We start from the raw sequence: 26,243 nt of genomic DNA, 5'->3' as shown, positions 1-26,243 counted from the left end.
ATTTTATTTTAACAGATAACGGCTTTAGGTTCTTGAATGTAAACAAGATATTTAGTATTTTTAACACAGAAAACAGTCCCATTTCTTCTTCCAAAGTCTGTAGCTGTAAACTTGTCCATCCAAAAACGCTAAGCTTATCATCTGAAAAGACTGTATCTTGATTTGATTAAGATTGGATAGGTTAATTTAATAGCACAGCCCTCCACACAAGAAGTCATTTTAAATCATATCCACCTAAACCGGTTTCAGATCCAGTCAACACATAACACAGCAGGCAATGTGCAGTTTATTACGCACATAAATACCCCAATAGTCCCATTGGCTGCATATATATTCAAATACAAAGGCTATGAAGAAACTCCCAAAGGAAATTAATTTAGATGTCCACTGGGTTACAGCTGTGATTGAAATACATTTTATTTTGCAATGGGAATAAAACTGTGCTAAAGCTGATTTAAGAATGGTTCTTTGGTACAAGAGTTAGGCCTTTAATCAGTGTGCAATGGGGGAGCAGTAGCCATGTGGATAAAGCAATGGGGAGAGAATTGGAAGTCTCTGGGATGAATGGAACAAAAACAGAGAAATACAGCTCCCGAATGGCCAATTAACTGGCTATTTTTTATTCTTGAAGTCAGATGAATGTATGTGTGTAGGAATTATGTTTGCCTGTGTAAATGGACACTGATGATTTAGACAGAAGATAGAAGATTTGAAAAACAAGGGTTTCAGTTTAGATGCTTCAGCTCCCATCCAGAAACCTTTTTTAAATTCTGAGGCAGTACCTGAACTAGAGTTGAATTTGTACAGCAAAGAAGGGAGCAGTCTAATGGCCTATGGTTTTGTTTGTTTACTGCAGTTAACTTGATTAGCTTGTTTCCTGCTGGACTAGTACTAATGTTAAAGTTTATTCCTACCCATACTTTCCATTTGACCAAGTAATGTGGGTGTATAGAACATTGATGTACAAGTAACAGCAAGTAAATTAAATCCAAGTCTCCCATTCCTATTCAAAGATGTATTTTTATCACCTTTAGTTGGAGTGAGACATGCTGTGAAAAGAGTGTATGGGATCTTACTGTTGGACTGGAGTGTGTGACTGCGTTTTCTCCACTATGGTGACTTGACTGTTGCTGAGTCCTGCAATAAAGTAAAGCAATAGATCAGAACAGTGTTTTTATTTGTAATATATTCAAATGTCCAGTTACATTGTTTCTTGAGGAAAAGGAGTAAAATGATAAAGAAAAAGAAATACAAATCAACAACCATTAACAAAAGCTGTAATGTGGCAAACCAGTTTAAATTCACTCTGAACATTTAGTTGATAATTTTAGACTACAGGACTCTACAGGAACACACTATACAATGCAGTCCACATTAATAGAAGACCCAGTCGAATTCACTGATCAGTGTTAAATGCTTAGAGACGAATACGAATTTTTGACTATGCCAAAACCCATTACCTTTTAACTGCAACTCTTTAATTTCTTTCTCTTTCTTTCTCTTTCAAAATCAGAAATGCAAGTAGGTTATGGCACAGTTTGTAGAAAAACATTTGATGATTTCAGTTTAAAGCCCATCATTGTTGCTGTAATGTGCAATTTGGTGAAGCTTGTGAGTCATTGTCTTTGTTTATATGAAGTTATCTACTCTTTCTGTTCCTAAACTTTGTCCTATCTCCCAGACATCAAAGATGCACACTTGACCAGAGAGCTGTTACTCTGACATATAAAGAGGCTGCTTTCTCCATCTGCTTTTTCACTCACCTCATCTCTCCAGATTTATGGGTCGTAATGTATTGTATCTGAATTGAACAGCATTAACATCAACTGGGAAAAATGTCTGCACTTAAGGACTACCCTCTATATAACCAAACAATCTTCCTACTCTTTCATTTAGTTGATCTTGTCCCCCCTCCTGCTTCTAGGCCTCCATGCCTCATCTTTCTCGGATCTCTGGCTCACTCACATCTAGACATAAATTCATAAATTCACATAGAATTAGCTTTGTTAAATATATGGTATCTTCTTGTAGCTGCTTCACAGCTGTGCACAAACACATTTTCTAGCATTCTTACAATGATGACCACTCATATGAACAAGACTCAACATCAGACTGACCTTGACTGATTCCTGTATTTACATCAGTGAAATTAAGTAATGTAGAGGTTTGAAAGTGTGATAAAGAATGATAATAAGTCATGGTTTTGATTGATTTAGATAAAATAAGGTTTGAAGATCTGTTGACAAGTTTAACAAGTACACTGGCCTAAAAAGACATCAAAGTTCAACCTCTTCTTGATAGTTCATTAGTCCCCATCCATAAAAAAGTGAGAGGAATATAAACACCAATTTTTGGTATAGGCTCCGTGCCAAACACTGCTACAGAAGCCATCCATCTACTTGTACCCAAACAGCATTGGTTTGGAATTCAGCCATGGTGTCTGCATAAAAAGACAGGCCGTCAGTAGTGATAGAAACAACATGAGTCAACAATGTCCAGCAGGGACCTCAGAGAGGAGACTAAACAGAGCTGCAATGGGTCCAGTGTCTGACTCAAACAAACTTGTAGCACAAGTGCAAACAAAGTGCTTATGCAAAACACTATAGTATGGTTGGAGCCTTTAACACAAGTGTTTGCAGTTTGTTGGGTAACAGTGCATTTGTAGAATTAGCTAAAAGCTGTCCAAGTCTACACTAGGGATTGGCCTCTTCTAAGAATATTGTGCATATTTTTATTCAAGAAAAGGGGGGACAATGCATATCAATGAATATTTAGACAAATGTAAATATACTGGATAATCGTATAATAACTCATTTCCATTTGCAGACTCTATGAGAGGCCTGCAGATAAAAATGTATTACAACAGAGACACACTATACAGGCAGGCAAACAAGAACAGAAACAGTGTTTCATTAATACAGTATTACTATTTTTAAATTATGGCAAGAAACTGCTATGCATGGTATTTGATTCCCTTCCAAAATTGTCTATTTTAAGGATGTGAAATAACACAGAAATTGAAATGTGTCATGTTTCTGTATTCTATCACACTTGGAAGATCTATCACACTTAATAAATGTATACTTAGTGAGCAAAGGACATCATCCTGGAGACAAGTGTGGCTGGTTCTGAGGGACATGGATGGAATAAGAGTATTACGGTTGTCTGCGCGTACTCCCTTGGGTGCACTTTCAGGCTCCTCAGAGAAAGGACAAAGTAATGAGAAGGTTTGTGGGAGTCAAATGAAGTAAATTCTTGACAGACAACTATCCTGGAAGCGTCTCCTGTATGTCACTTTGGACCAAAGGGAGATTTCCTTTGAACTCAAATAAAAGACTCAGTTCTAGAGGTGTAAAATATCAGGGAGTTTTAGCAAAGGAAGGTCTAAGCGTGTGTGGTACACGTGGGTTCTCTGGTCAGGATATGGGAACCTGAAATATTATTATTACTTGAAATATTATTATTACTATTTCTATACTGTTAAGTGTTGCTAATTGTTTTAACCCTGTTCTGGCAGCTTCATTTCTAGTGTGCATTATTTAATGGTACAGGTACACTATGTAACTTTTCTGGTGGAGGGCCTAGAACTGCTTGTCAGTATGGAAATAAAACACCTGTAATTTAATTATATAGATTTTATAGGTTTAATGTCATATGTCATACTGTAGAGCATTTCAAGCAAAGCAATAACATGTCCATGGACACAAGTAGGGGGCATACTCCCCACTAGAAAAGTTGCATAGTGCACCTTTAATTTCAGACTTTGAGTTACACCTCTGGCTGTGGTGAGGACAAAGCCTGCCCCATAATCCTGCAGGCTCTGGGCTGCTTCCAGCTGAGCAGTGCACTGAAGTGATGGATGGACTCAACTGTCTCATGTCCCACTAGTCATCTGAAACACAGGCAGAGATGATGGGGTCAAGACACAGACTGCTGCACTGCCAAACAGGAGAGAGACAGCACAGCACCTAAAACCCAAATTCATCACAAAAATGTTATCAGAGATATAACGGTCTAATTACTCTCACTATCAACAATACAATGATTTTTCTATATACTCTTCTGACATTGAGGTTTCATCTTAACCTTGATGTCATATTCCAAGTACCTGCTTTGCATTGCTCTGTGTTACACACAATAGCTGAAGCTGTTGCATCAGATGACGCCCGATTCTGAGTTTTTCTAGCTCAGGGGCTCCTCTCAGGCAAACATGGACATGTCAAAGCCACACACTCTGTGGGCTGTAGCACAAAGACAAGTGGCCTTTCCCCCCTGTAACTCTAACTCTGCACCAATCAGATCAGACAGGAAAAAAATCTACTCAACATCGACAAATAAATGCCATCACAGATATGTAGCTGGGAAAAATCTAAAAGTTGTCTTCCACAAAACATAGATAAAAATATTTCAGCCACAACAGTACCAATAACAGGCCACTATTTTATTATGAACAACTAATTATTAACTCTATTATTTATTGTTACCAAACCAAAGTCACTACACTAAAATGTCCATTTTAAAATGTCAGTACTGATTTTGATACTACAGGGATTATTTTAAAACATATATATTTTATACTATAAAAATATATATTTTTCAAACTCAAAAGCAAAATAATTAGGTGCTTTAATTCAGTCTTATATTAGTCCAGATAAAGATCAAGACTTTCTATTCATAAAAGATCCAACTTCACATTTTTTTTTCAATACTGATACTTGCTAAAATTCAATATAAATTTTAATATCGATTAGTATCTGGATATACTGACCTCTTGTGGCTGTACAGAGCATATTTGATCATAAAGTGGAAGGTTAATTTCAAACTATTGCCTTTGCTTTGTGTCTCTTTGGTATTCTGGTATTCTTTGAAATGACCTGATTATAAGTATAGCGTGTATTTGGAATGGCAGTGTTGAGAGAGAGAGAGAATATGATGCGGTGAGATATTCTCCCTTGTCTCCGGGTATCAGAGTAACCTCATTAGGACGTCTCTTGATGAATAAATTACCCTGAATTGTAAGCAGGGCACAACAGCATTTTGATACAGAAGCCACACAGTTCTCTTAAACATAAGTAGGTGCAAACATCTAATTGTACAACATTCCAGTGGACTGTGTTGGTCGCCAGTGAATAATAAATTAAAGCCCCACAGGAAGTATGAATTTTCAGAATTTCACATTTAAGTTAGAATTTTGAGTTTTAAGGTACAAAAGCAACACAATGCACCATATTTACCGTAATAGATTATGATGCAAGTTAATGAAAAGACTGCATTTCCTAGAGAAGTTGTTCCCAAAGTCTGCAGCACTGCACCCCCCTTATTGATCAAAGGATCCCTTGGGCTCCCCAACAATTTGCTGTTAACTTTAAACTAAAAAACATTTTTAAAAAAAACCCCAACAACATTAATTTAAGTTTTCTCAATTGCTTGTTTTGTAAACATTTGTAATAAAAAAAAAAAAAAAATTCTGACATAAAAATAAAATGGATGTGGATGCAACAGTAGCATTTATTGAGCAACAGCATCTGGCCAGTACCACGGCTAGGCTATCGATGGATGCTGGCTAAACAATATTGTGACAGACAGAATTGAAATTTAAGTTTCTCTAACTTTAAAACTCAAAACTGTGATTGCTGTGTGGCATTTATGTTTTTTGTTCACTGGTAGAAATGGACTTCCATGAGCTTCAAATGAATCTGAAAATCATACATCCATGCGACAATTAACTTCCATACTCTGACACACTGGAAAGATTTTTACTTTAGCCTTTTACTGTGTCTGTTTCCCATTGTCCTCAAAGACTCAGGAGTAGACTCGGGCTTGTTGTCCTCCAGCCTTACCAGCCCCACCAGATCAAAACAAAATTACAAAGCCATTTAATTACAAGTTTGAAATACCAAATATACAGAAAACCATTACACTACTAGAAATGTACCAGTATGGAAGATGTTCTGGGTATGGGTCAGACTATGTAACCACGAGGAGCTTGCACCATTTGGCAAACATTCAGGCAATGTTCTTTGAGAATAATAATACATAATCAATTACTACAAGTACTTTAACTATGGTTCCATATATTCCATTCATCAAAGGGTGATAGTTCAAATGGAATAATTAAACATACAAATCAACACAAAATAATCAATAACATGGCAAACAAATGAACATCAGTGCAAGCACAAAACCTACTGAATTGATTTCCATTCATTTACATTTAAACACTGCAATACCACAATGAGAGCTGGAGCTGGAGCTGTGGTTGGTTATATTTGAGTGGATTCAAATCACCATGTAAACACAATGTGAGTGAGAAAATTAAGGAGTTTGCACAAATGGGATCAAGTGCGAGCACGTACGACTGCACAAGAGAGAAGAAAATTGTGTTAAGCCTTAAGTCATTTAAAATGATAGGATTATATGTGTGTTCTGCTGTGCAGAGAAATAGCTGCAATGGCCCTGAGCTCTGAGTCGTGTCCCACACGAGTCAGTGGCATGAAGGGGCTGGAGGGCCTTCACTTTAAGAGCAGCACAATGTGAAACGAGCCTGCTGCTCTTGGCATCACCACACTCACACAGGCCTATAAACTGTATCACTCTGAGGCCTTTACCACAGGCACTGTTTAAACTGGATGTATATTGCACACTTTCAGCAGCTCATTAGGCACTAAATTTTCTGTCACCATCAAATTCACACATGCTCTGTGATCCTAAAAGACTTTCACAGAAAACCATGGTAAAGGTTTGTTTTACTGTTATATAGTGAAACAGGCTTTCTTTGCAGTTCCAGAAGTGTAATTTTTGTCAACACAGTCAGCAGGTGATTCTCTGTGACTAATCAGATTAGTCACAGAGTCCCATTTGTAGAATTGGCTCAGGCCATTTAGAAGCAGGGATTCCATTTTTAAATCTACTCTTAGTATTCTAAGAGTTGACAGAAGTGTAATGACTACTGTCTGTGCGTGTGTGTGTGTGTGCGTGCGTGCGTGTGCGCGTGCGTGTGTGCGTGCGTGCGTGCGTGTGTGTGTGTGTGTGTGTGTGTGTGTGTGTGTGTGTGTGTGTGCGTGCGTGCGTGTGTGGGTGTGGGTGTGTGTGCGTGCGTGTGTGTGGGTGTGTGTGAGAGCAGTGAAGAGACACTTAAGAAACCTATTACCGGTAACTAACCTGATGGCTTTGGAGTCCAGCAGCACATGGTTCATATTTTAAATCAACAATGTTGGCTGTAGTAGCCTAAAAGTTGTGGTCACATGGGTACTGGGTAATTCTATGAATTGTGCTGTAAGTGTAAAGCTAATAAGTGTGCAACTGTTTAAAGAGTTTAAAGGCACAAAGGAGGCTAATCAGGGATGGGACAATATACAATAATATCGCTAATTGCAATCAAAAAGGTCTGCAATTTATCTTTTTTGGGATTTGTTTCCAGTTTCAAGGCAATGTTTAGATAGTTAGTTCTGATGTTAGCCCACAAGGGGGCCCTCTATTATAGCAATGAAACTTGTTAGCTTCTGTGCTTATTCTGAATTGGGGATGGTTCTTCACCACCATCAGTCACCGTCATGGCTAGTGGGCAGGCAGTGGATCTGCATCCAGATGACGCCACACATTTATATCCTCCATTCAAGAAGGTGAGGTCTGATGTGAGAATTATTATGGCTTTGAACCACAAGACCAACAAGGCGATGAGCCTTGCAGGTCCTGCCGAAAAAAAAGTTGCAGCTCCAAGGGCAAACATGAGCAACTTGCATACACATTTGTGAGACAACCATCCTGCATTGTTTGACAAACTTGAGCTGAAAATATCCATTGTAAGCAACATACTATGAGAAATAATGTGAATGTATGAATGTATGTAATAATAATAATAATAATAATAGTATGTGTTTGTGTCGACTTTGCTATCGCTAGGTTACCGCTAGCTAAATAACAGTTTGCACAGCATTTCCTTTATCATATCCTTTTTCTGCGGGCTTTCTCAGGCTGGTTCATGTGTTGTTGTTTTTTTATAGTCAAGAGTTATATAATTGACACATTTATTACTCATTCATTGTTTATTTCATTTGCAGCAAAAAAAACCAAAAAACAATAAAGGTGATCACCCAGACACCTGCAAATTGTATTTTAATTGATGTTTTAGTGGCTTTTCTAAAAACTGTAAAACTTGGTTTAATAATTATTGTGAGCCATAACAACAGTCGATAATCAAGACGAAATTTTAATATCGTCCCATCCCTAGTTGTAACTAATGGACATGTTTTCAGGCCAAAAAATACAACTTAAAATTCTGCTTTAAAATGTTTTTATAACTTAGAGCAGGGGTGTCCAAACTTTTCTCATGAAGGACCACATATAAAATCACAGACAAAGCCGAGGCCCGACTGAGGGCCATAGACTGGTCACCAATACAGTGAATACTTCAAATTTGTGTTATTATTACAAGTTAGACTGAACCGCTAGACCTTTATTCATGCTTACATATTCAATGGGACACATTAAACATTTGATAAGGGCTTGTTAAAGAAGATTTCAGAAATATACAGTAAAAAGTACTGGAACCTTGAGAGCCAAGAAAAATTGGTCTGAGGGCCGCATTTGGCCCCCGGGCCCCAGTTTGGGCATGACTGACTTAGAGGTTTATAATATTTCATAAATGGATCTTCAATAAAAATATCTAGGCTTGTGGTTATTAGTTACCACATAGCTGATAAGCCTCGAGCAAGCTCTCAAATTTGTAATATACTTTTTTTTCCAGAAAGTCTATGGTAAAAATGAATGGAAAAAGTACTTCCAAAACCAATTGGTGGGCGGCCATTGTTGACCTCCATAAATGTATTGAGAACATGATTAGGGTAGCATAGGATCAACAAGCTAACAATGTATTATAGGCTCAATAACGTATGGGTGAAAATATTAATATTCTCATTGAATGATCTGTTTCAATAATTTTTTTTCAAAAACAAAAAAATGGCTTTAAGTATTGATTTCAAGGACATACACCAGATAAACATTAAATGAGTGCCATTTGACAAACAAAATAGTCAAATTCCTCCTAAGTCTGAGCTCTGCAAACCACATGCTTTGACTGACAAAGGATTAGCTGTAGGCCTCTCTATTAAATAGACCAAAGCATATCACTGATGGTGAGACATGACTGAATTTTGATCATGATTCAAATTTGATGAATTACCCAGCCCTATTGCTCAGCCATTCACATTACAGGCCTAAGCTTTGAGTCCCTCAGATGAGAGTATGTTGTTTGCTTCTCTGGATGTTAATAAGCCTTGGGTCACTCCAGCCATGGTGCAGCAAAGAGCAAACACTACAAAGATTAGAAAGAGTCCATTTATAGAGACACGTCCTGACAAACTGATGCTGCGGTGCTTTAATGGAAATATGACAAGCACTGGAGTAGAAGACTGGGGGTGTGTAGCGTTAGCAAAGCTTCACACACACACACCATCTACACCGGCATAAAATGAGACAGGAGCAGCTTTAGGTGGTGTATTGACCGTGACTATAAAGGCCAAGCATGCTTTGTTGAGGCAAGATCTAAGCCTTCTCTAAACACTGTGGATGTGAATTCAAGCTTTGTGTTCGGTGCACTGGGCACACAGAAGGGACTCATAACCCTAGGGCCTCTTTCAGAATGCAACATACAAGCTTTCTGATCTGAAGTGGACTCAAAGAGCTGCTTGTCAGTTCCTCTAAAGGGGTATTTTTAACACTGCAATGGTTAAAGCAGACGGTCAGGTTGGAGGTTGTGACACTTTGTTTCCAGGGATTGCTAAGCTGGTGTGCGAGAGCACCCTCTGACTTGTAAGCCTCTGGAGTTGTCTTAGCAAGTGCAAGGGATGGAGAGGCGGTGCTGGACGCACTAATATTCTTGATTGACAGCAGCAGTGAGCTATTCATTATTTAAGATGATGAGCGGGGAGTTGTAATGGAAGGAAGAGGTTGCGTGTCAAATCTGGTCACTGTTTTAAGTCATCTGTCCTCTGGTTGAGCTTATCTGTCAGCTTGCTTGTTGGATTTAACCCAAACATCTGTCTTAGTGGTGGTTACTTCAACTGTCCCAAATACCCTACATCAGTTTGTGTAAGACAGCATATGCAATGTGAAAGCGAAACAACTGGTTTGCTTTTTGCATAATTGGAACCAAAGCAAAAGTACTGATGTCTGATGATATAGAGATATTTATGCTAAAAATCACAAGCTGTTTTTAAATACTATGGTTATAATTAGCAATGGACTACAGTCCAGTAGCATAATAGTCATCTCAGATAATGTCCCACTAAAAGAGGTTTAAAGGAGAAGTCTTATGCAAGTCTTATGGTCTTATGGTGTTCACTTCTAATTTACTCTTTCTAAGTTGTATTTAGAGGGATATCTGTATGTTTGGGAAATCTTTATTCTCCTGCATTCAAGACTCCATTGCTTTGAAAATTCTTATTTTTCATTCCTCCCCATACACACACACACTGCTCTACTTAGTACTAGTACTAGTGATATATGTAGGATTCAGCAATGTTGATTAACCATTTTGGCACAAACAAATCCACGGCCTGCTACATGATTGTTGTCAGTTACAAATTCAAGATTAAAGGGAAAGAATTGTGGAGTGAATCCTTAAGAAATTTGTGTATTTGTGTTTCTTTGAAAAACACTGAATCGCTCATAGAGGTATACTATACTCCATTTGAAATTATAACATCATCAAATTTTAGAATGTGAATGCAACCCAGGTATCTTCATCCTTAGAGTTCCTCTATGTAGTCATTAAACTATCCCATATATGCACACCAGTAAGAGTAAAGCAGCACAAAAAGCCCAAGTACATTCCAGCAACACGTGATCTGCCAGGAATGCACAGTCCTTTGTCACACAGCACATGTATACTGCTGCTTATTTCAAAACTTTAGGATATCAAATTTTATTGTTCTTGTTACTAAGAAGCATAACAATTTTATGATAATTCACGGTTATTTGCACCATGACCAAATACTCATAATTCAATCAGTGTCTCATAGCTTACCATTCCTCTTGTGTGTGACTTGATTTATGAAATTAGATTTTCTCAATTAAAAGTTAATGTAACATAAACAGTCAGGTATAACTTATATTATATAAAACAGGCACTAAATAAAACAATTTGGAAAAAAATGTACATGTATTTAATTATCAATCTTATCTTGTGTCATCAGGGCTGTAACCATAACAATTACTTTAGTCAACTAGTCAGCATTAGTTTTGGGTTTTTTTTAATTATTGATTAGTTAACTACTAACAATTTTTAAAATATTTTTTTTAACCAAGTAAAGGTCTTTGCGATAAAACATCTTTTTTGCATGTATTTTAGAGTCTGTATAGTCCAGTAAACAATTAACAAAATACAATTACTAGCCATAATTTCAATTAAACGTTGCTCTAAAATCACGTTCCATCAGTTGATTTACAAAGACAAATTGTAAAATACATTTATTACAACTATACAAACCAGTAACAGCTCTGAGAAACAGGCACTTTCCTCTTTCAAAGCAGGCAACTATCTGCTGCTTCCTCTAAGATCCCTGGCCACTATGGTCTCTTAGCAACGCCGCGAGGCAAATCAATGTGGGGGGGTAAAAGGAGAAAGACAGAGAGATAAATGGGGGTGGGAGGAAATGTGAGGAGAAGGGCACACCAGACCAGTGTCAAGGGTATAAAGAGGCATACGCAAGAATAGGACAGTCACAGTCCACAGAGCCATTACAAAAGGCCAGCTGGACAGTGATGTAGGCATACAGAGTTTAGGTAGCCCACATTACAGCCTGGTTAAAAGGTTAATGCAGTCATTCAAGTCTGCAGTGATGCTGCCCCTTTATCAATGCCTAAATGTACATATTTGTTGGAGAAAAAACTAATATGCATACATTTTTGTTTGAGACACAATGAGGCTTAAAAGCCATACGAGAAAAAGTCTGAACTGAACAAGCACAATGCATCTTGGCAGAGTGGGGTACAAATCGCCGGCCTTCAACAACAGCATCACTGGCATAGAATGATGCCTGTCTCTTTTAACAGACCACGGGTGCCCTTACCTAATGCATGCCTGTAAACAAAGACGTTGTAGGATGCTTACCTTGCAGTGATAGCGAATGTATTCTTCTGCAGCTCCTCAGAAATCTCTCCTACAGTCGGTGCTGTTCAAATCTCGCTGCCCTTTTTCAGACATCGTTCATGGCACACAGGCACGTTGTCTGAATAGAAATGCGTGAGGGGCTTTCCCTGTTCCAACTAAAACAGTAGTCCATCTGAATGGAAAGCCACACAGACAGAAATATTAGCCATTTAACGTAGCGATGCTAAGCAAAACCGCATGTTCCAGATGTTTAATATCTATCCACCTTGCTGATTCGTGAGCGCAGTGATGTTATCTCGTCTGGAGAGGACCACAGACCACTCTTCTCCGCGGCAGCCCATTTGACGGAGTCGAGGGGAGCGTGAAACCAGAAGGCGGCGTCGCGTCATCTGTGAGTGGATCGTCCTGAAAGACCCCGGAGGCCAGAGCCACCAGCTCGCTGCCATTTCTACCTTTTTCACGTTGTAAAATAAAAAAATAACTGAAACATGCTTTGCCACTAGCAATACAACCAAAAGTAAAACGTCTGTATATTATTGTTGTAAACATTATTATTGTCCTTATTTTTACTTTAAATCTGAATAGAAAAAAAACTTTTTTTTAATAGGCTGAAGTACATGGCTGAAGTACATGGCCACCCTGACCGTGGGTCAGGGTGGCCATGGGTGACACAGAAGCTCAAGCGTTATGTATTTCCAAAATGTCCTTAATTGGAAATCAATAAAGTACACAAATATAATTGCATCAGAAATGCTAATGCTTTGCTGCTAATAACATTTTTTATACGTTTTTGTAATATCTTTTAATACGCGCATTCTGATTTGTTAATGGTGATCCCACTATCAATTAAAGAAAGTCCTGCACATTTAAATCTTTTTCATTCTTTGTCTTTGTTGACATCTGCCGGTGAGTATCCGGTACTACTGTGCTTTTTTGAGCAGGCATCGCACTAGGCCACTCTACCTATGGTCTACGTCACTAAGGACCCCAAACAGCGTCGGGTCGTCGTTGCTTCTCATTGAAATGTTGGGAAACCAATTTTTCTAAAAACATCCGTTAAAATCAAAACCATCACAGCGGTAATTACACTGTTCTACATATCTATATGTTGTTCTATTTAAGTGCAGACATTCTGTGCATCTTTTTGCCGTGCAATTTATTAGTGAAGGCATTAGATGAAGAAGCGCCAATATCTTTAGGCACTTTGTTTGAATGGGTTTGTAGCCCGGGCTTGGCGGCTTCTGACCATGTTTCTTGTATCGTTTCCCTCTTCTGAAAATAGCTATACATGTATCAGTTCAGACAGTCTAAACACATCTTATAATTGCTTCGCTTTAGCGATACTCTTGGCATTTTGTCGGAAGCTAATATTAGCTTAGCCTTAGCAAATACGTAGCCTACTCTGTAAACAAATGTTATGCTCACCCCTATCCCTCATCCCTCACTCTTATATTTTTATCCTATCCCTGTGACTACATTACTAGATGTTTGGTGCAATTACATGACATTCATAGCTGTTATTAAATACCAGAAGCTTCCTATCCGAGTTGGATTTTAAGTTTTTTTTGTTGTTGTTTTTTTTAAGTAACAGGCATTCTGAGTAGTCCTCTATTGTATCTCTTTTCTCGTGTTACCCTATCTCTGGTTTGTTTCTTACTCCTATAGTCACTAGTGGGGTACCACTCACGAAGAGCCATGTTTCTGTACAACATTACCCTCCAGAGGGCAACTGGCATCACCCATGCCATCCATGGGAATTTTTCAGGTATAACACAAAAATTTAATATATACAGCAATAGTTGAATCTGCAACTTTAAAATGTAACCATTGTTCTTGTAGGAACTAAGATGCAGGAGATTGTGGTTTCCCGGGGGAAAATCTTGGAGTTATTAAGACCAGATGCAAACACTGGGAAAGTGCACACCTTGCTAACTGTGGAAGTGTTTGGGATTGTCAGGTCTTTGATGGCATTTAGATTAACAGGAGGAACTAAAGGTATGATGATCCATTGCATGTTTTTATATTTATTAGTTAAATCTGTTTCGAGATGGAATAATTCATTTTGTTTTTAGATTATATTGTTGTTGGCAGTGACAGTGGGCGCATTGTGATTTTGGAGTATCACTCTTCAAAAAACATTTTTGAGAAAATCCACCAAGAGACATTTGGAAAAAGTGGTTGCAGGCGCATTGTCCCTGGACAATTCCTGGCAGTTGATCCTAAAGGCAGAGCTGTCATGATTGGTATGAATTAAAGTTTTTTCTTGGTGCGCAAAAGTTAAAAAAGAATACCGTGGATATTCACCCACAACTAACCTAATTCCAGATGTCCATACATAACCATACTTGTCACTACATTTCATGATGCCACACAGATTATTGTTCTTTTTTTCAGGGGCCATAGAAAAACAGAAGTTGGTTTACATTCTGAACAGGGACGCTGCTGCTAGACTTACAATCTCATCTCCCTTGGAAGCTCACAAAGCAAATACTCTTGTGTACCATGTAGTAGGAGTTGATGTTGGATTTGAAAATCCCATGTTTGCTTGTCTTGAAATGGATTATGAGGTAAATTTGTGATCTTTAAATTTTACAGATGATTGTTGTTAAACTTTAAAACATTTCTGTGATGTAATTCTTGACAGGAAGCTGACAATGATCCTACTGGTGAAGCGGCTGCTAATACACAGCAAACCCTCACCTTTTATGAACTTGATCTGGGATTAAACCACGTAGTACGTAAATATAGTGAAGCTTTGGAAGAGCATGGAAATTTTCTCATCACTGGTAAGAAATTGATGTAGATGCAATGAAACATTCTCTCTGTGGCACAGAGGGTAAATTAGCACTTACCAAATATACAAAACATTATTATACAGGCTTTATTATCTGTTTTTGTTACAGTTCCTGGTGGGTCAGATGGTCCTAGTGGTGTCTTGATCTGCTCAGAAAATTATATAACATACAAAAACTTTGGAGATCAGCCTGACATTCGTTGTCCCATCCCACGACGCAGGGTAAGCTACACACATTTTTAAAGTAAATATTAGACCTTTAGATTTTTTGTGAATCAAGTTGATGACCTTTATCTGAATTTTTTTATCATTGTCCAGAATGACTTGGATGATCCTGAACGGGGCATGATTTTTGTGTGCTCAGCCACTCACAAAACAAAGTCCATGTTCTTCTTTCTGGCACAAACTGAACAAGGCGACATCTTTAAAGTTACTTTAGAAACAGATGAAGAAATGGTAAAACTAGTACTAACCATTTGAATGCATGTCCAATATTTTCAATTTGTTTGCTGCCTCCTTGTAGGTCACAGAAATCAGACTGAAGTACTTCGATACAATTCCAGTGGCAACAGCAATGTGTGTCTTAAAAACTGGATTTTTATTTGTTGCCTCAGAGTTCGGAAATCAGTAAGTCAACCTTTCAAAATTCAGTATATTGATTTCACATCATTTTCCTTACCATTAGCTCATACCCGTTTTTAGTTATCTCTATCAGATTGCTCACTTGGGGGATGATGATGACGAGCCAGAGTTTTCCTCTGCTATGCCATTGGAGGAGGGAGACACATTCTTTTTCCAGCCTCGTGCTCTTAAGAACTTGGTGTTGGTGGATGAACTAGAGAGTTTATCGCCAATAATGTCATGCCAGGTCTGATCCCTTCACATATATATTTATCTGTGTATAGTTTGTATAATTTATAAAGAAGATGTGCTTGTTTTATAATGAAGACTTTTCCTAAAAGGCAATACGTTTTCTTTTTGATTACAGATTGCTGATCTGGCTAATGAAGACACTCCTCAGCTGTATGCTGCATGTGGAAGAGGGCCAAGGTCTACCCTGAGAGTCCTCAGACATGGTTTAGAGGTGCAGAGACTTGTTTCTGTGCAAATTGTAATAAATGTTACTGTGAACAGTATGTATTTTTAACCATTGCCTATCAGGTTTCAGAGATGGCTGTTTCAGAGCTGCCAGGTAATCCAAATGCTGTGTGGACTGTACGCAGGCATGTGGAAGGTAAGGATTTCTGTTAATTTAAGATGAAACTCAATGTAACTACCTCATGCCTAGCTCTGACTATGGTTGTTAATCAAATACAAATTGCACAAAAGTACAATATTCAATGAGTCCTGCTTCTCCATCATTATGCCCATAACCATTTAATAAAGTATAAATATATTTTAAAATTTTAATTTTATATACTTGATTAATGGATAGGCTGATATATTTCCCCTTGCGCGTTTGCGGAGAAAGGATAAAACCATGTGTCAGTTTCCAACCAATGAAATGTCAGAAATTGCTTACTGTCTGCCTAACACTGTTTCTGATTTGGCCATTTATAATGTATATAGTATTCTACTTAGTCATCATTCACAATGGCTTATCTTGATACTTTTTACTTCTCAAAATCCAAGAGAAAATTGTGCAGTTCTTGAGAGCATAGCAGGGACTGATGAAGCACTGCTATCATGCGCCAATTAAAAAGTGCACTGCATTAACTATCAATATCAGCATCATAATGGACAAAGTGATAGCCAATTTGACGACTTGTTAAAAATTTCTTGCAGTTTTTAATGCTGTTATTCTCAACACTGGTTATCAAAGCTTTTTGCCTGTGAAACATAGATAGCGTTGCACATAACTATAACTTGATCTTTGTGTTTTTCGGTTCAGATGAGTTTGATGCGTACATCATTGTATCTTTCGTAAATGCCACTTTGGTCTTGTCTATCGGAGAGACTGTTGAAGAAGTGACAGATTCAGGCTTCTTGGGAACCACACCAACACTGTCTTGCTCATTACTTGGTGAAGACGCACTAGTCCAGGTGAGTGTGCCTCTCCCTCTATTCGAACCTTGCAACATTTTAAGACTAATTTGAGAAATATTTACTTATAGGTTTACCCCGATGGAATCCGTCATATTAGAGCCGATAAGCGTGTGAATGAGTGGAAAACACCTGGTAAGAAAACCATAGTGCGCTGTGCTGTCAACCAAAGGCAAGTGGTCATTGCCCTTACTGGAGGTGAGCTGGTCTACTTTGAGATGGACCCGGTAAGAAAAAACGCAGTAAAACTGAAAACTCTGAAAATGGGTCTATAAAGTGTTAGTTTTTTTATTTAGTCAGGACAACTGAATGAGTACACTGAGCGAAAGGAGATGTCTGCTGATGTGGTGTGTATGAGCCTTGCTAATGTCCCACCCGGTGAGCAGCGCTCCAGGTTCTTGGCTGTTGGTCTTGTAGACAATACTGTTCGGATTATCTCTCTGGATCCTTCGGTAAGCACAATTTTGCAATGCTTTGCATGTACATTTTAATAGCTGTATAATTACAAACATCATACAACTTGTTATATTAATTTAAGTTGCTGTATAAATTACTTGTCTCTTATTAGGACTGTCTCCAGCCGCTGAGTATGCAGGCCCTGCCAGCTCAGCCTGAGAGTTTGTGTATTGTAGAAATGGGAGGAGTAGAGAAACAGGATGAACTTGGAGAAAAGGGATCAATTGGTTTTCTTTACCTTAACATCGGACTTCAGGTATTTAGATATCAGGCCAGCACATAAGTTAGTATGTAATTGAACTAAAAGTGTATCTTTGTACTTCTCAGAATGGAGTGCTACTACGGACGGTGTTGGACCCAGTTACTGGTGATCTCTCTGATACCAGAACTCGTTACCTAGGTTCACGACCAGTCAAGCTCTTCAGAGTCAGAATGCAGGGGCAGGAGGCTGTATGTATCTGTATTTTGTATTAATTCTGTGATATGCATTTACACTTTATTAACTTCAATCTCTTGCCAGGTGCTGGCCATGTCGAGTCGCTCCTGGCTGAGTTACTCTTATCAGTCCCGCTTCCACCTGACCCCTCTGTCCTATGAGACTCTGGAGTATGCTTCTGGTTTTGCCTCAGAGCAGTGTCCTGAAGGCATTGTGGCCATTTCCACTAACACTCTCAGGTACAATGTTTAAAAAAACAACAAAAAAAACCCACTTAAAACAACTTTAACTAAAATACACAAGTGTTAGTTGAAATGTCCTGCCTAAAAATACTAAAAGAGCAGGGTTTAAAGCACTCTAACCATACTAATACATATGTAAGTGAGTGATAGGTGGTTGTTTTTGGTTTTATGGGTCTTTTGGCAAAAATTGGCAGCCACTCTTCTACCAGGCAACCCCAGCGCAGCTGTCATTACAGAAGTTGCTTACCAGTACTCAGCATGGGAAGTAAATTAATTTTGCATGGGATTGTGAAGAGAAAATGTAAGATTGAGTTTTTATTATTACTTGTAAAATCTGAAGTAGCAGAATGGCCATTTCTTTGTGAAAGCTTGCAAAGCTTGTCTTTCCTTAAGGTTGCATAAGTCACTCTGCGAAACATATCAAGTAAGCAGAATGGGATAAATAACTACCAGACTCGGGTCTACTAACCCACTAAACACTTGTCTCATGTTACTGCTGTAAACTATTCTGTCTGTACTATAAATCATTTTTAGACACCATTATGACCACTCAGACAAACCGATCTAGTCATACTTGCCCTATGACCTCTCTTTATTCTCACACTCTAACTCATCCTATGTCAATATTTTTCTTGTAGGATTTTAGCACTGGAGAAACTAGGTGCTGTCTTCAACCAGGTGGCCTTTCCCGTTCAATACACTCCCAGAAAGTTTGTAATTCATCCAGAGACAAATAACCTTGTTTTGATTGAGACCGACCACAACGCCTACACAGAGGCAACCAAAGCTCAGAGAAAGCAACAGATGGCTGAGGTATGTGTCTATTTAAATTGTTATAAATCATATTGACTTTGGACATCAAGCAGCAAGAGCAAAGGAAAACATTATATACCACCTTTGGGTGGGAAGAGATCTCATACCATGAGATGCATACAAGTGGAGAATGTTTTCTCAATATATTCCCCCACTTACATTTGACGTAGATGTGAAAGGGTTAAGTGCTGAAAAGTTGATGGAAAGTATCTTTGAGCAGCTGTTGTTAAGACTTCTCCATTGAGACTTGTGACGCACCTGCAAATGCAAAAAGAAAAAAAATACTTTTTTGAGCTTTTAACCGTGCTATAACTTTCCCTAATCAAAAACATACTTAGAATTTTAGAGATAGTATTTTAGTATTTTCTTCATTCACATTTGTTTTATTAATTCTATTAAGTAAGTCTGCTCCCGCTTAACTCTAAAAACATGTAACTTTTGAACTTCCCAGGATTGTTACATCACCTTTTAATAGTCCTGAGGTCTCCTGTGCTGTAAAGTAAATCAAAGCATTGGAGCTTTTCTGCCGGCAAATTGCGTTCTTTACAACTTAATGTTGTGCTAGCATGTCGGAAAATATTGCTAACCATAGTTTATTGAATAATAGTAATTCCCTCTGCTGCCAGTAGTAGGCGGCCTAAACCCAGTTCCAAGCATAGGGAGGGCAGCACCTATTGTCAGAAGATAGCCATTGTTTTAAGTTCTAAAACATGCAAGGAAAAGGTACTCAAGAATATGTTTTACAGCCAATAAAAAATGCCAGTTTTGTATAATATTTAAAATGTAATACTCTGCCTGGCCAAAACAAAAAGTCACCACCAAAAGAAAGGGTCACACACTAATATTTCATTGGATCGCCTTTAACTTTAATGACTGCACGCATTCGCTGTGGCATTGTTTCAGTAAGCTTCTGCAATGTCACAAGATTTATTTCCATCCAATGTTACATTAATTTTTCACCAAGTCCTTGCATTGATAATGGTAGAGTCTGACTGCTGCACAAAACTCTCTCTCTGTCTCTCTTCTCTCTGTCTCTCTGTCGTGTGTATATTCATATGTGTATGTATATGTACATGCATATACACGCAGACACATTCATAAATATGTTGTCACTCTCACTTGTACTTAATTGCAGATAATGTGATAAATTAAGTCTATTGACAAGTGAAAACACCTCTAACACTGTAATTGTGTTTATGAAGCCTTCAGGACATCCTGTGTAACTTATCCTGTGCTCTCTTTTGACCTCCGCAGGAGATGGTGGAAGCTGCTGGGGAGGACGAGAGGGAACTGGCTGCTGAAATGGCTGCTGCTTTTCTTAATGAGAATCTCCCAGAGGCCATTTTTGGCTCTCCCAAAGCAGGGACTGGTCAGTGGGCATCACTGGTGAGACTGGTCAACCCCATACAAGGAACAACACTGGACCAAGTGCAGCTAGAGCAGAATGAAGCTGCTTTCAGGTGAGCCAGGGGGTTGTGAGTGTGAAAGTATGCAGGGAAAATTGGCTCATTGCGTAGTTTATTTCCCTTTTGATGCATCACATGTTGTATGTGTGCGACGTAAGGACAGCAGGACCATGTGCATGTTAGTGTCTGTGTGTCATTTGTGTAGGCCTTATTAAAGACCTGTGAAGTTAATTCAAGTGGTATATCATAAAATAAAAACATTTTCATTGTAGACCTATCTTTAGTTGGGTGGACAAAACACACATGTTACAAAAAATGTTGCACAGAACAACCCTGTATATCTGCAAACATACAGCTTGGACTAATCCAGTAACACAGATTTCCAATACTGAGTGCATATACACTCATGCAAGCTCAAGATTAGGTACAGTAGTAATAATAGTCAACATGTTCTCAATTTGGTTGAACAATCTCAAATACTTTTATTACAATTCATTATTTTTACTCTCCAGCGTTGCAGTGTGCCGCTTCCCAAATACCAGCGATGACTGGTTTGTCCTTGTCGGTGTGGCCCGAGACATGATCTTGAACCCCAGGTCAGTGGGCGGGGGCTTTATCTACACCTATCGGCTCATTGGAGGTGGAGAGAAGCTGGAGTTTGTACACAAGGTAAGTTTAACTGGATTTTCTGCCTTTGTTTTCAATGACTTTGATGTCCTACTTGAGAAGTATTATGACTTACCAGTACAAACCTATATGCTAGTATCATAATTAAAGCCAACTATTCGCATGCATGATGTTTAGGCAAATAAGCTGATATTTAACCCCAGTTATATGTGAATAATATCTCAAGGAAACATTCCCCTTTACTCATTGGCTTAGGCTTTTTCAACCATGCTAAGATGAGCATTAGGCTCTGGGGACCCCTAGGCCCATACAACCTAAAGTCATTTTTAATGACACCATATGCAGATGTTACTGCCCTTGGCGCCATGCTCCACTGGGCAGGCAATTCCCCAGAAACCTGAGCCGGGTGGAGGCCATTGGGGTGAGGCAGCCCACATGTGTGTTACCTGATGATGTGGATCAGCAGAGGAAGTGAGTCATGGTGTCACCCAGCATTGGGTTACACACTTGTTATCCACTTTTTTTTTTTTTTAAGAGGAATTCCCCAACCACTTGACCACTTGCATTCATATGCATATGCATTCAATTCTATATATATATATATATATATTTTTTTTTTTTCCTTTGTAAATTCAGATACAATTTACAATGCAATACAGGGATTTTGGTCACCAATTTACATCGATTCAGAATATTGTATAAAATCAAATGCATGTGTATATAATATTTAGTCTTATTTAAAGGGGCAATATACAGAGACAATATCCCGCACAGGTTTATAGCTAAATGGCTAGTTTCCATCTACAGTCCCTGATTATGAATCTCTGAACTTTTTTTTCCCCACCAGACCCCTGTTGAGGATGTACCACTAGCCATTGCTCCATTTCAAGGGCGTGTCCTGGTTGGAGTTGGGAAGCTGCTTCGAATCTACGACTTGGGCAAAAAGAAGCTGCTGAGGAAATGTGAAAACAAGGTGTGATCCTTTGCACTGGTTTAAGTGTATTTGCTTTATTTGGTCTCAAAAATGTTATATAGTTATTTCTTTATAAAAAATAGAGTTTACTCACTCACTCGTTTAATCTTTGCTACTGAAAACTCATGTATTGCGTACCCAAGTTCACTGACCTGTGACCAGCTAAAGCCAGTCATTTAAACGTTTTCATTTTATTTCAAAATTGTTATTATACAAAACATCTTAGGACATAAAAAATGAGCTTTGGTGGCCTCTGCTGGCCCTTTAACCTTCTAGTTTCTGAATACAACTTTAATCATGAAACCCTTTTCAAAGGTCGTATGTTTTTAAGGTTATTAAATATGTCATGCTGCTCTAAAAGAAAATGTATTTTAGAAAGACAAAGAAAAGCCTAATGCTCCCCTTTAAACAACTGTATTTAACTTTGCTCAAACATGCCAATTCTACTAGCTTTAATGTCAATGGCGGCTTAATTTGGTCTGTGGAGTGGAGTAAATTTACTATAATTTGGCATATTTGCATTTGTTATACAGATGTTTTAATGTAGGCTATGTAGAATTGTAGTTTTAAATTTGATTTACATGACCCATGTGTGCCCACAGATATGAGCTAAATGTTTTAAGAAATATGGCTTTTACAGGTAATGTGTAGCATACATTTATTCTTAATTACAAAAATATTGGACACTTCATATACAAGATATTTGTCCAGTAAGCGCACAGGCTACATACAGTCCTATATGAAATAAATAAAAATGCTCTTCCTCTCTTGTGGTCTAGCATGTGCCTAACCTGGTGACAGGCATCTATACCATTGGCCAGCGTGTCATTGTGTCGGACGTCCAGGAGAGTCTGTTCTGGGTCCGTTACAGGCGCAATGAGAACCAGCTCATTATCTTTGCTGACGACACATACCCGCGATGGGTCACTACTGCCTGCCTACTGGACTACGACACTATGGCTTCTGCTGACAAGTTTGGAAATATCAGTATTGTGAGTTTAGCTTTCTGACGGTCTGTAAAGTTAATTTAATGATTAATTATACTGTTTTTATCTTGCGTTTTTCCAGGTCCGGCTCCCCCCGAACACCAGTGACGATGTAGATGAAGACCCCACAGGCAACAAAGCCCTATGGGACAGAGGTCTTCTTAATGGAGCTTCCCAGAAGGTATTCTACATAGCTATCCACATTCTGGGGCAGATATTTGCTCTCTTGCTTGTAACAACTATTGTGACATCAAGTAGAATAACCTCTTAATGGGCACTTTAGTGTATGATTCCAGGCCCAAACAGTTTAAGGAAATAACGCAATCATCTCCTGCGAGTCATTGCCTGGCCTCAAGCGCTAATCTGCTGCCTCCACTGTCCTCAACCACCTATTTACACACAAGAAACACGTGGCCACAGCTGCACAGCACTGGCAACCGCAAGTTTAGCTTGGTCTCACAGCATCAAACATGCCACAATTCAATTCTGGTCCAAATACTGTTTAGGTAGCACATCAACGGGGAAAGTACCTCCAATTTAGACTGCCAGTTGGCTGTGTGATACAACATTTGTCAGCCTGTCTGTCTGTGTAGATGTCTTTCAACTATTTAAAACTAGTTTTTGGAAATGCACAAAGACTCTTTTTAGACATTAAGCATTATTTGACAAATTTATTTCTGTATTTGAATTTTGTTATCGTTTGAGGCGCAACTTGCTAAAATATTGAGAGGTACAGATCTGCCCATAAATGGGAACAAACATTGCTGTCTTGGTATGTAAATGAACTTAACTAGTGGCTGCTTAAATGTCATCAGTTGTGCATTAAATTAGATGCATTCCACTTTAACTCAATTAATGTATCTCAAAGATCCAGGTCAGAGAAGCAAATTGTCCATCTAAAGAGTGATTCTGTGGTCTGTTTTATGATACATTCATTTCTTTCATTTAGAAAAAAAAATATCACTATTAATACTCATAATAGTTTAGTTTAGTCAAAATAGTGAACGAATATAAATGATATATATGCATTTTATTTGGACATAATTATGTTGTGAGCACTTTTTATAACGGTGAAATTCCCTTTGTGCTTTTTAAAAACTAATGTCTCACCCATAGTGTCACCTACACACACTGATCTGGCCACCTCAGCAGCACATTTTAAGTGCTTTGCCTGTGGGTTTAACAGAAATGTGCAGTGTTTTTTTTCACAATTTTTTCATGTTTGCAGCCCCAGCCAGTTAGAATAACAATGATGCCTAGTCCTAGGGTTTGTCAGAAACTACAGAAGTTTTAATCTGGTTGTTTGTCCTGCCATCAAGTCAGTAGCATTATCCATATTCATGAAGACCAACGTAGGTGTCTAAGCTGTCTAATAGTCCAAGGTCTTCTCATGTAGTCTTGTCTCATCACACGCTATGGGTCTTTCAGTTGCTGTTAAATTTTGCATTAATAAGCCCAAGCCACATTGTTTGAACTGAGAGGTTTAAATTGCCACTTTTTTTTAGACATTAAGGGTAATTTAAAAAAAAACAAAAAACAAACATCCTAGATATGCTAATAATTCTAATTCTAAGTAATGCTCATGTTATTAAAGGCTGATGTGATTGTTAATTACCACGTCGGGGAGACTGTGCTGTCTCTCCAAAAAACCACTCTGATTCCTGGAGGCTCTGAGTCGCTTGTCTACACCACACTATCGGGAGGAATTGGTATTTTGGTGCCCTTCACATCACATGAGGTACAACACCACTACTCTAGTCTCTTGCTGTAAAATCTGCCCTGACAACTTGTTGTCTCCTATCTTTTCCAGGATCATGACTTTTTCCAGCATTTAGAGATGCACATGCGCTCTGAGTTCCCTCCACTATGTGGCAGAGATCACCTCAGCTTTAGATCCTACTATTTCCCTGTAAAGGTTGGTATTTAGTAGAGGGGTGCCTTGTTTTGACTCCTTTAATTTAAGGTTTCTCAACACTTATTGCATTAATGGAATACATATTTTTCTTACATCTTGGGACAAAAAACAGCCTGTTGTCAACAAGACTAATTAAATACTTTATACATTTCATATATGATTGGTCATTTTGGGGTCTTTTTCTTTGATTTATCGTGGTTTTAGTGCTTAGAAATGGCTCCTATTACCTGTATATATAATGTGAAGAGGTAGCAGGTGATTGTAAAATTTCACTACATGGTTTAACAAAGTCAGGTTTTAACAGAGGCTTTTTACAACCAAATAAATAATGCTTGATGGATGCATTACATGTGTTTTTGTTTTTGCTTTGTAGCATTTCTCTAGCTAAAGATCAGTTGTTACAGATGCAGTAAAGTGATTTTTGTTTGCAGAATGTGATCGATGGAGATCTGTGTGAACAGTTCAACAGTATGGACCCTCATAAACAGAAGAGCGTGGCTGAGGAGTTGGACAGAACTCCACCTGAAGTCTCAAAGAAGCTGGAAGACATTCGTACTCGTTACGCTTTCTAAATGTGCATTCACGAGTACTGCTTTGACAAGGCAATATCACTTGCACCCCATTGAGATAGTTTCTTTGAAAAAGACTGATTTATGAACAGTGAGGATGTCTGTCTAAGCCAATAGCAGGTGACTTTGATTTTTGTTTCACAATTCATTTTATACATATTGAAAGTATGTGGTGCACATGTCTAGAAATGTATGTAAACGGAGAATTTTCTCAGATCTTTACATTTTTAAATTCACTTTTACCACAGAAAGAAAGGATGTACACATCTTTGACTGGCAATTTACCAGACTTCAAAATGTCATGTTTAGACAAAAAAATTTTTATCAACATTTGTTCAAATGTGTTTAGAACATTAGAATACCTTTCTTACTCTACTGGCCCCTAATTATGCCAGTGCTTACTAAACAGAAGCCTACCAGTGACCCAGTCTTGGTCACATTTTGCGGCACGATGGCAGAGCTCACTCAGACTAAATAAGTGGGTGGAAGGACACTGAAGGTTTGTGTTGGGTGGTGTTCTTCTCTGTGCTGAAAATTCCCAACCTCAGTCACAAGCATTCCAACATAGTCACAGAATTTAGGGCTTTGTGGAACGAGGCAGTGGTCTGTTGTGTAAATAAAGTTGTTTTTGTACTTTATAATTGCCTGGTATGTCGTTTCCTGGAGGTGTCTTGCAGTTCATTGTTCACAAAGACTCATATTTAACAGTTTGCATTATTACATAAATGGCCCAGCAATTAATTGCCGCAAAAAGAAACTATTACAATTGATAAGAATTCCAAAAGGTTTCTCCTACCATTTTCTAGCAAATTTTAGATTGCTAATGAGCACGATGCGATTTTCTTGTGTAGCCACTATTGATTTCCCTACT

The 26,243-nt window shown here is 38.3% G+C and overlaps 1 protein-coding gene across 2 annotated transcripts; it reads left to right on the top strand.

The window, feature by feature from the left end:
• The first annotated feature begins 13,091 nt into the window (after nucleotides 1–13,091).
• On the top strand, nucleotides 13,092–26,013 carry sf3b3 (splicing factor 3b, subunit 3). Of its 2 annotated transcripts, XM_033967693.2 has the most exons (27): nucleotides 13,092–13,191; nucleotides 13,778–13,877; nucleotides 13,952–14,107; nucleotides 14,185–14,355; nucleotides 14,507–14,679; nucleotides 14,757–14,898; nucleotides 15,016–15,128; nucleotides 15,225–15,362; nucleotides 15,430–15,533; nucleotides 15,609–15,774; nucleotides 15,895–15,990; nucleotides 16,068–16,140; nucleotides 16,798–16,949; nucleotides 17,021–17,176; nucleotides 17,246–17,401; nucleotides 17,518–17,661; nucleotides 17,733–17,855; nucleotides 17,926–18,080; nucleotides 18,722–18,896; nucleotides 20,151–20,356; nucleotides 20,815–20,971; nucleotides 21,777–21,902; nucleotides 22,682–22,894; nucleotides 22,971–23,069; nucleotides 24,483–24,626; nucleotides 24,699–24,803; nucleotides 25,235–26,013. In XM_033967693.2, the coding sequence occupies exons 2-27, from the start codon at nucleotides 13,808–13,810 to the stop codon at nucleotides 25,373–25,375; spliced, it is 3,654 nt and encodes a 1,217-aa protein (XP_033823584.1). In that variant the 5' UTR covers nucleotides 13,092–13,191; nucleotides 13,778–13,807; the 3' UTR covers nucleotides 25,376–26,013. The 2 variants fall into 2 exon arrangements, with proteins under 2 accessions (XP_033823584.1, XP_033823583.1); XM_033967692.2 differs by lacking the exon at nucleotides 13,092–13,191 and having other exon boundaries at nucleotides 13,762–13,877.
• The last annotated feature ends 230 nt before the right edge of the window (nucleotides 26,014–26,243 follow it).

This window comes from Periophthalmus magnuspinnatus, chromosome 6, assembly GCF_009829125.3.
Source record: "Periophthalmus magnuspinnatus isolate fPerMag1 chromosome 6, fPerMag1.2.pri, whole genome shotgun sequence".
NCBI lineage: Eukaryota > Metazoa > Chordata > Actinopteri > Gobiiformes > Gobiidae > Periophthalmus > Periophthalmus magnuspinnatus.
The sequence above is the reverse complement of the archived record's forward strand: the minus strand, read 5'-3'. Positions and strand labels throughout refer to the sequence as shown.

Bases quoted from the DNA above. Each gene is read 5' to 3' on its own strand.
- sf3b3 (XM_033967693.2), top strand. From the start codon at position 13,808: ATGTTTCTGTACAACATTACCCTCCAGAGGGCAACTGGCATCACCCAT. The intron at 15,991-16,067 runs GTGCAGAGACTT...ATTGCCTATCAG, and splicing joins TCCTCAGACATGGTTTAGAG to GTTTCAGAGATGGCTGTTTC. The intron at 17,662-17,732 runs GTATTTAGATAT...TGTACTTCTCAG, and splicing joins ACCTTAACATCGGACTTCAG to AATGGAGTGCTACTACGGAC.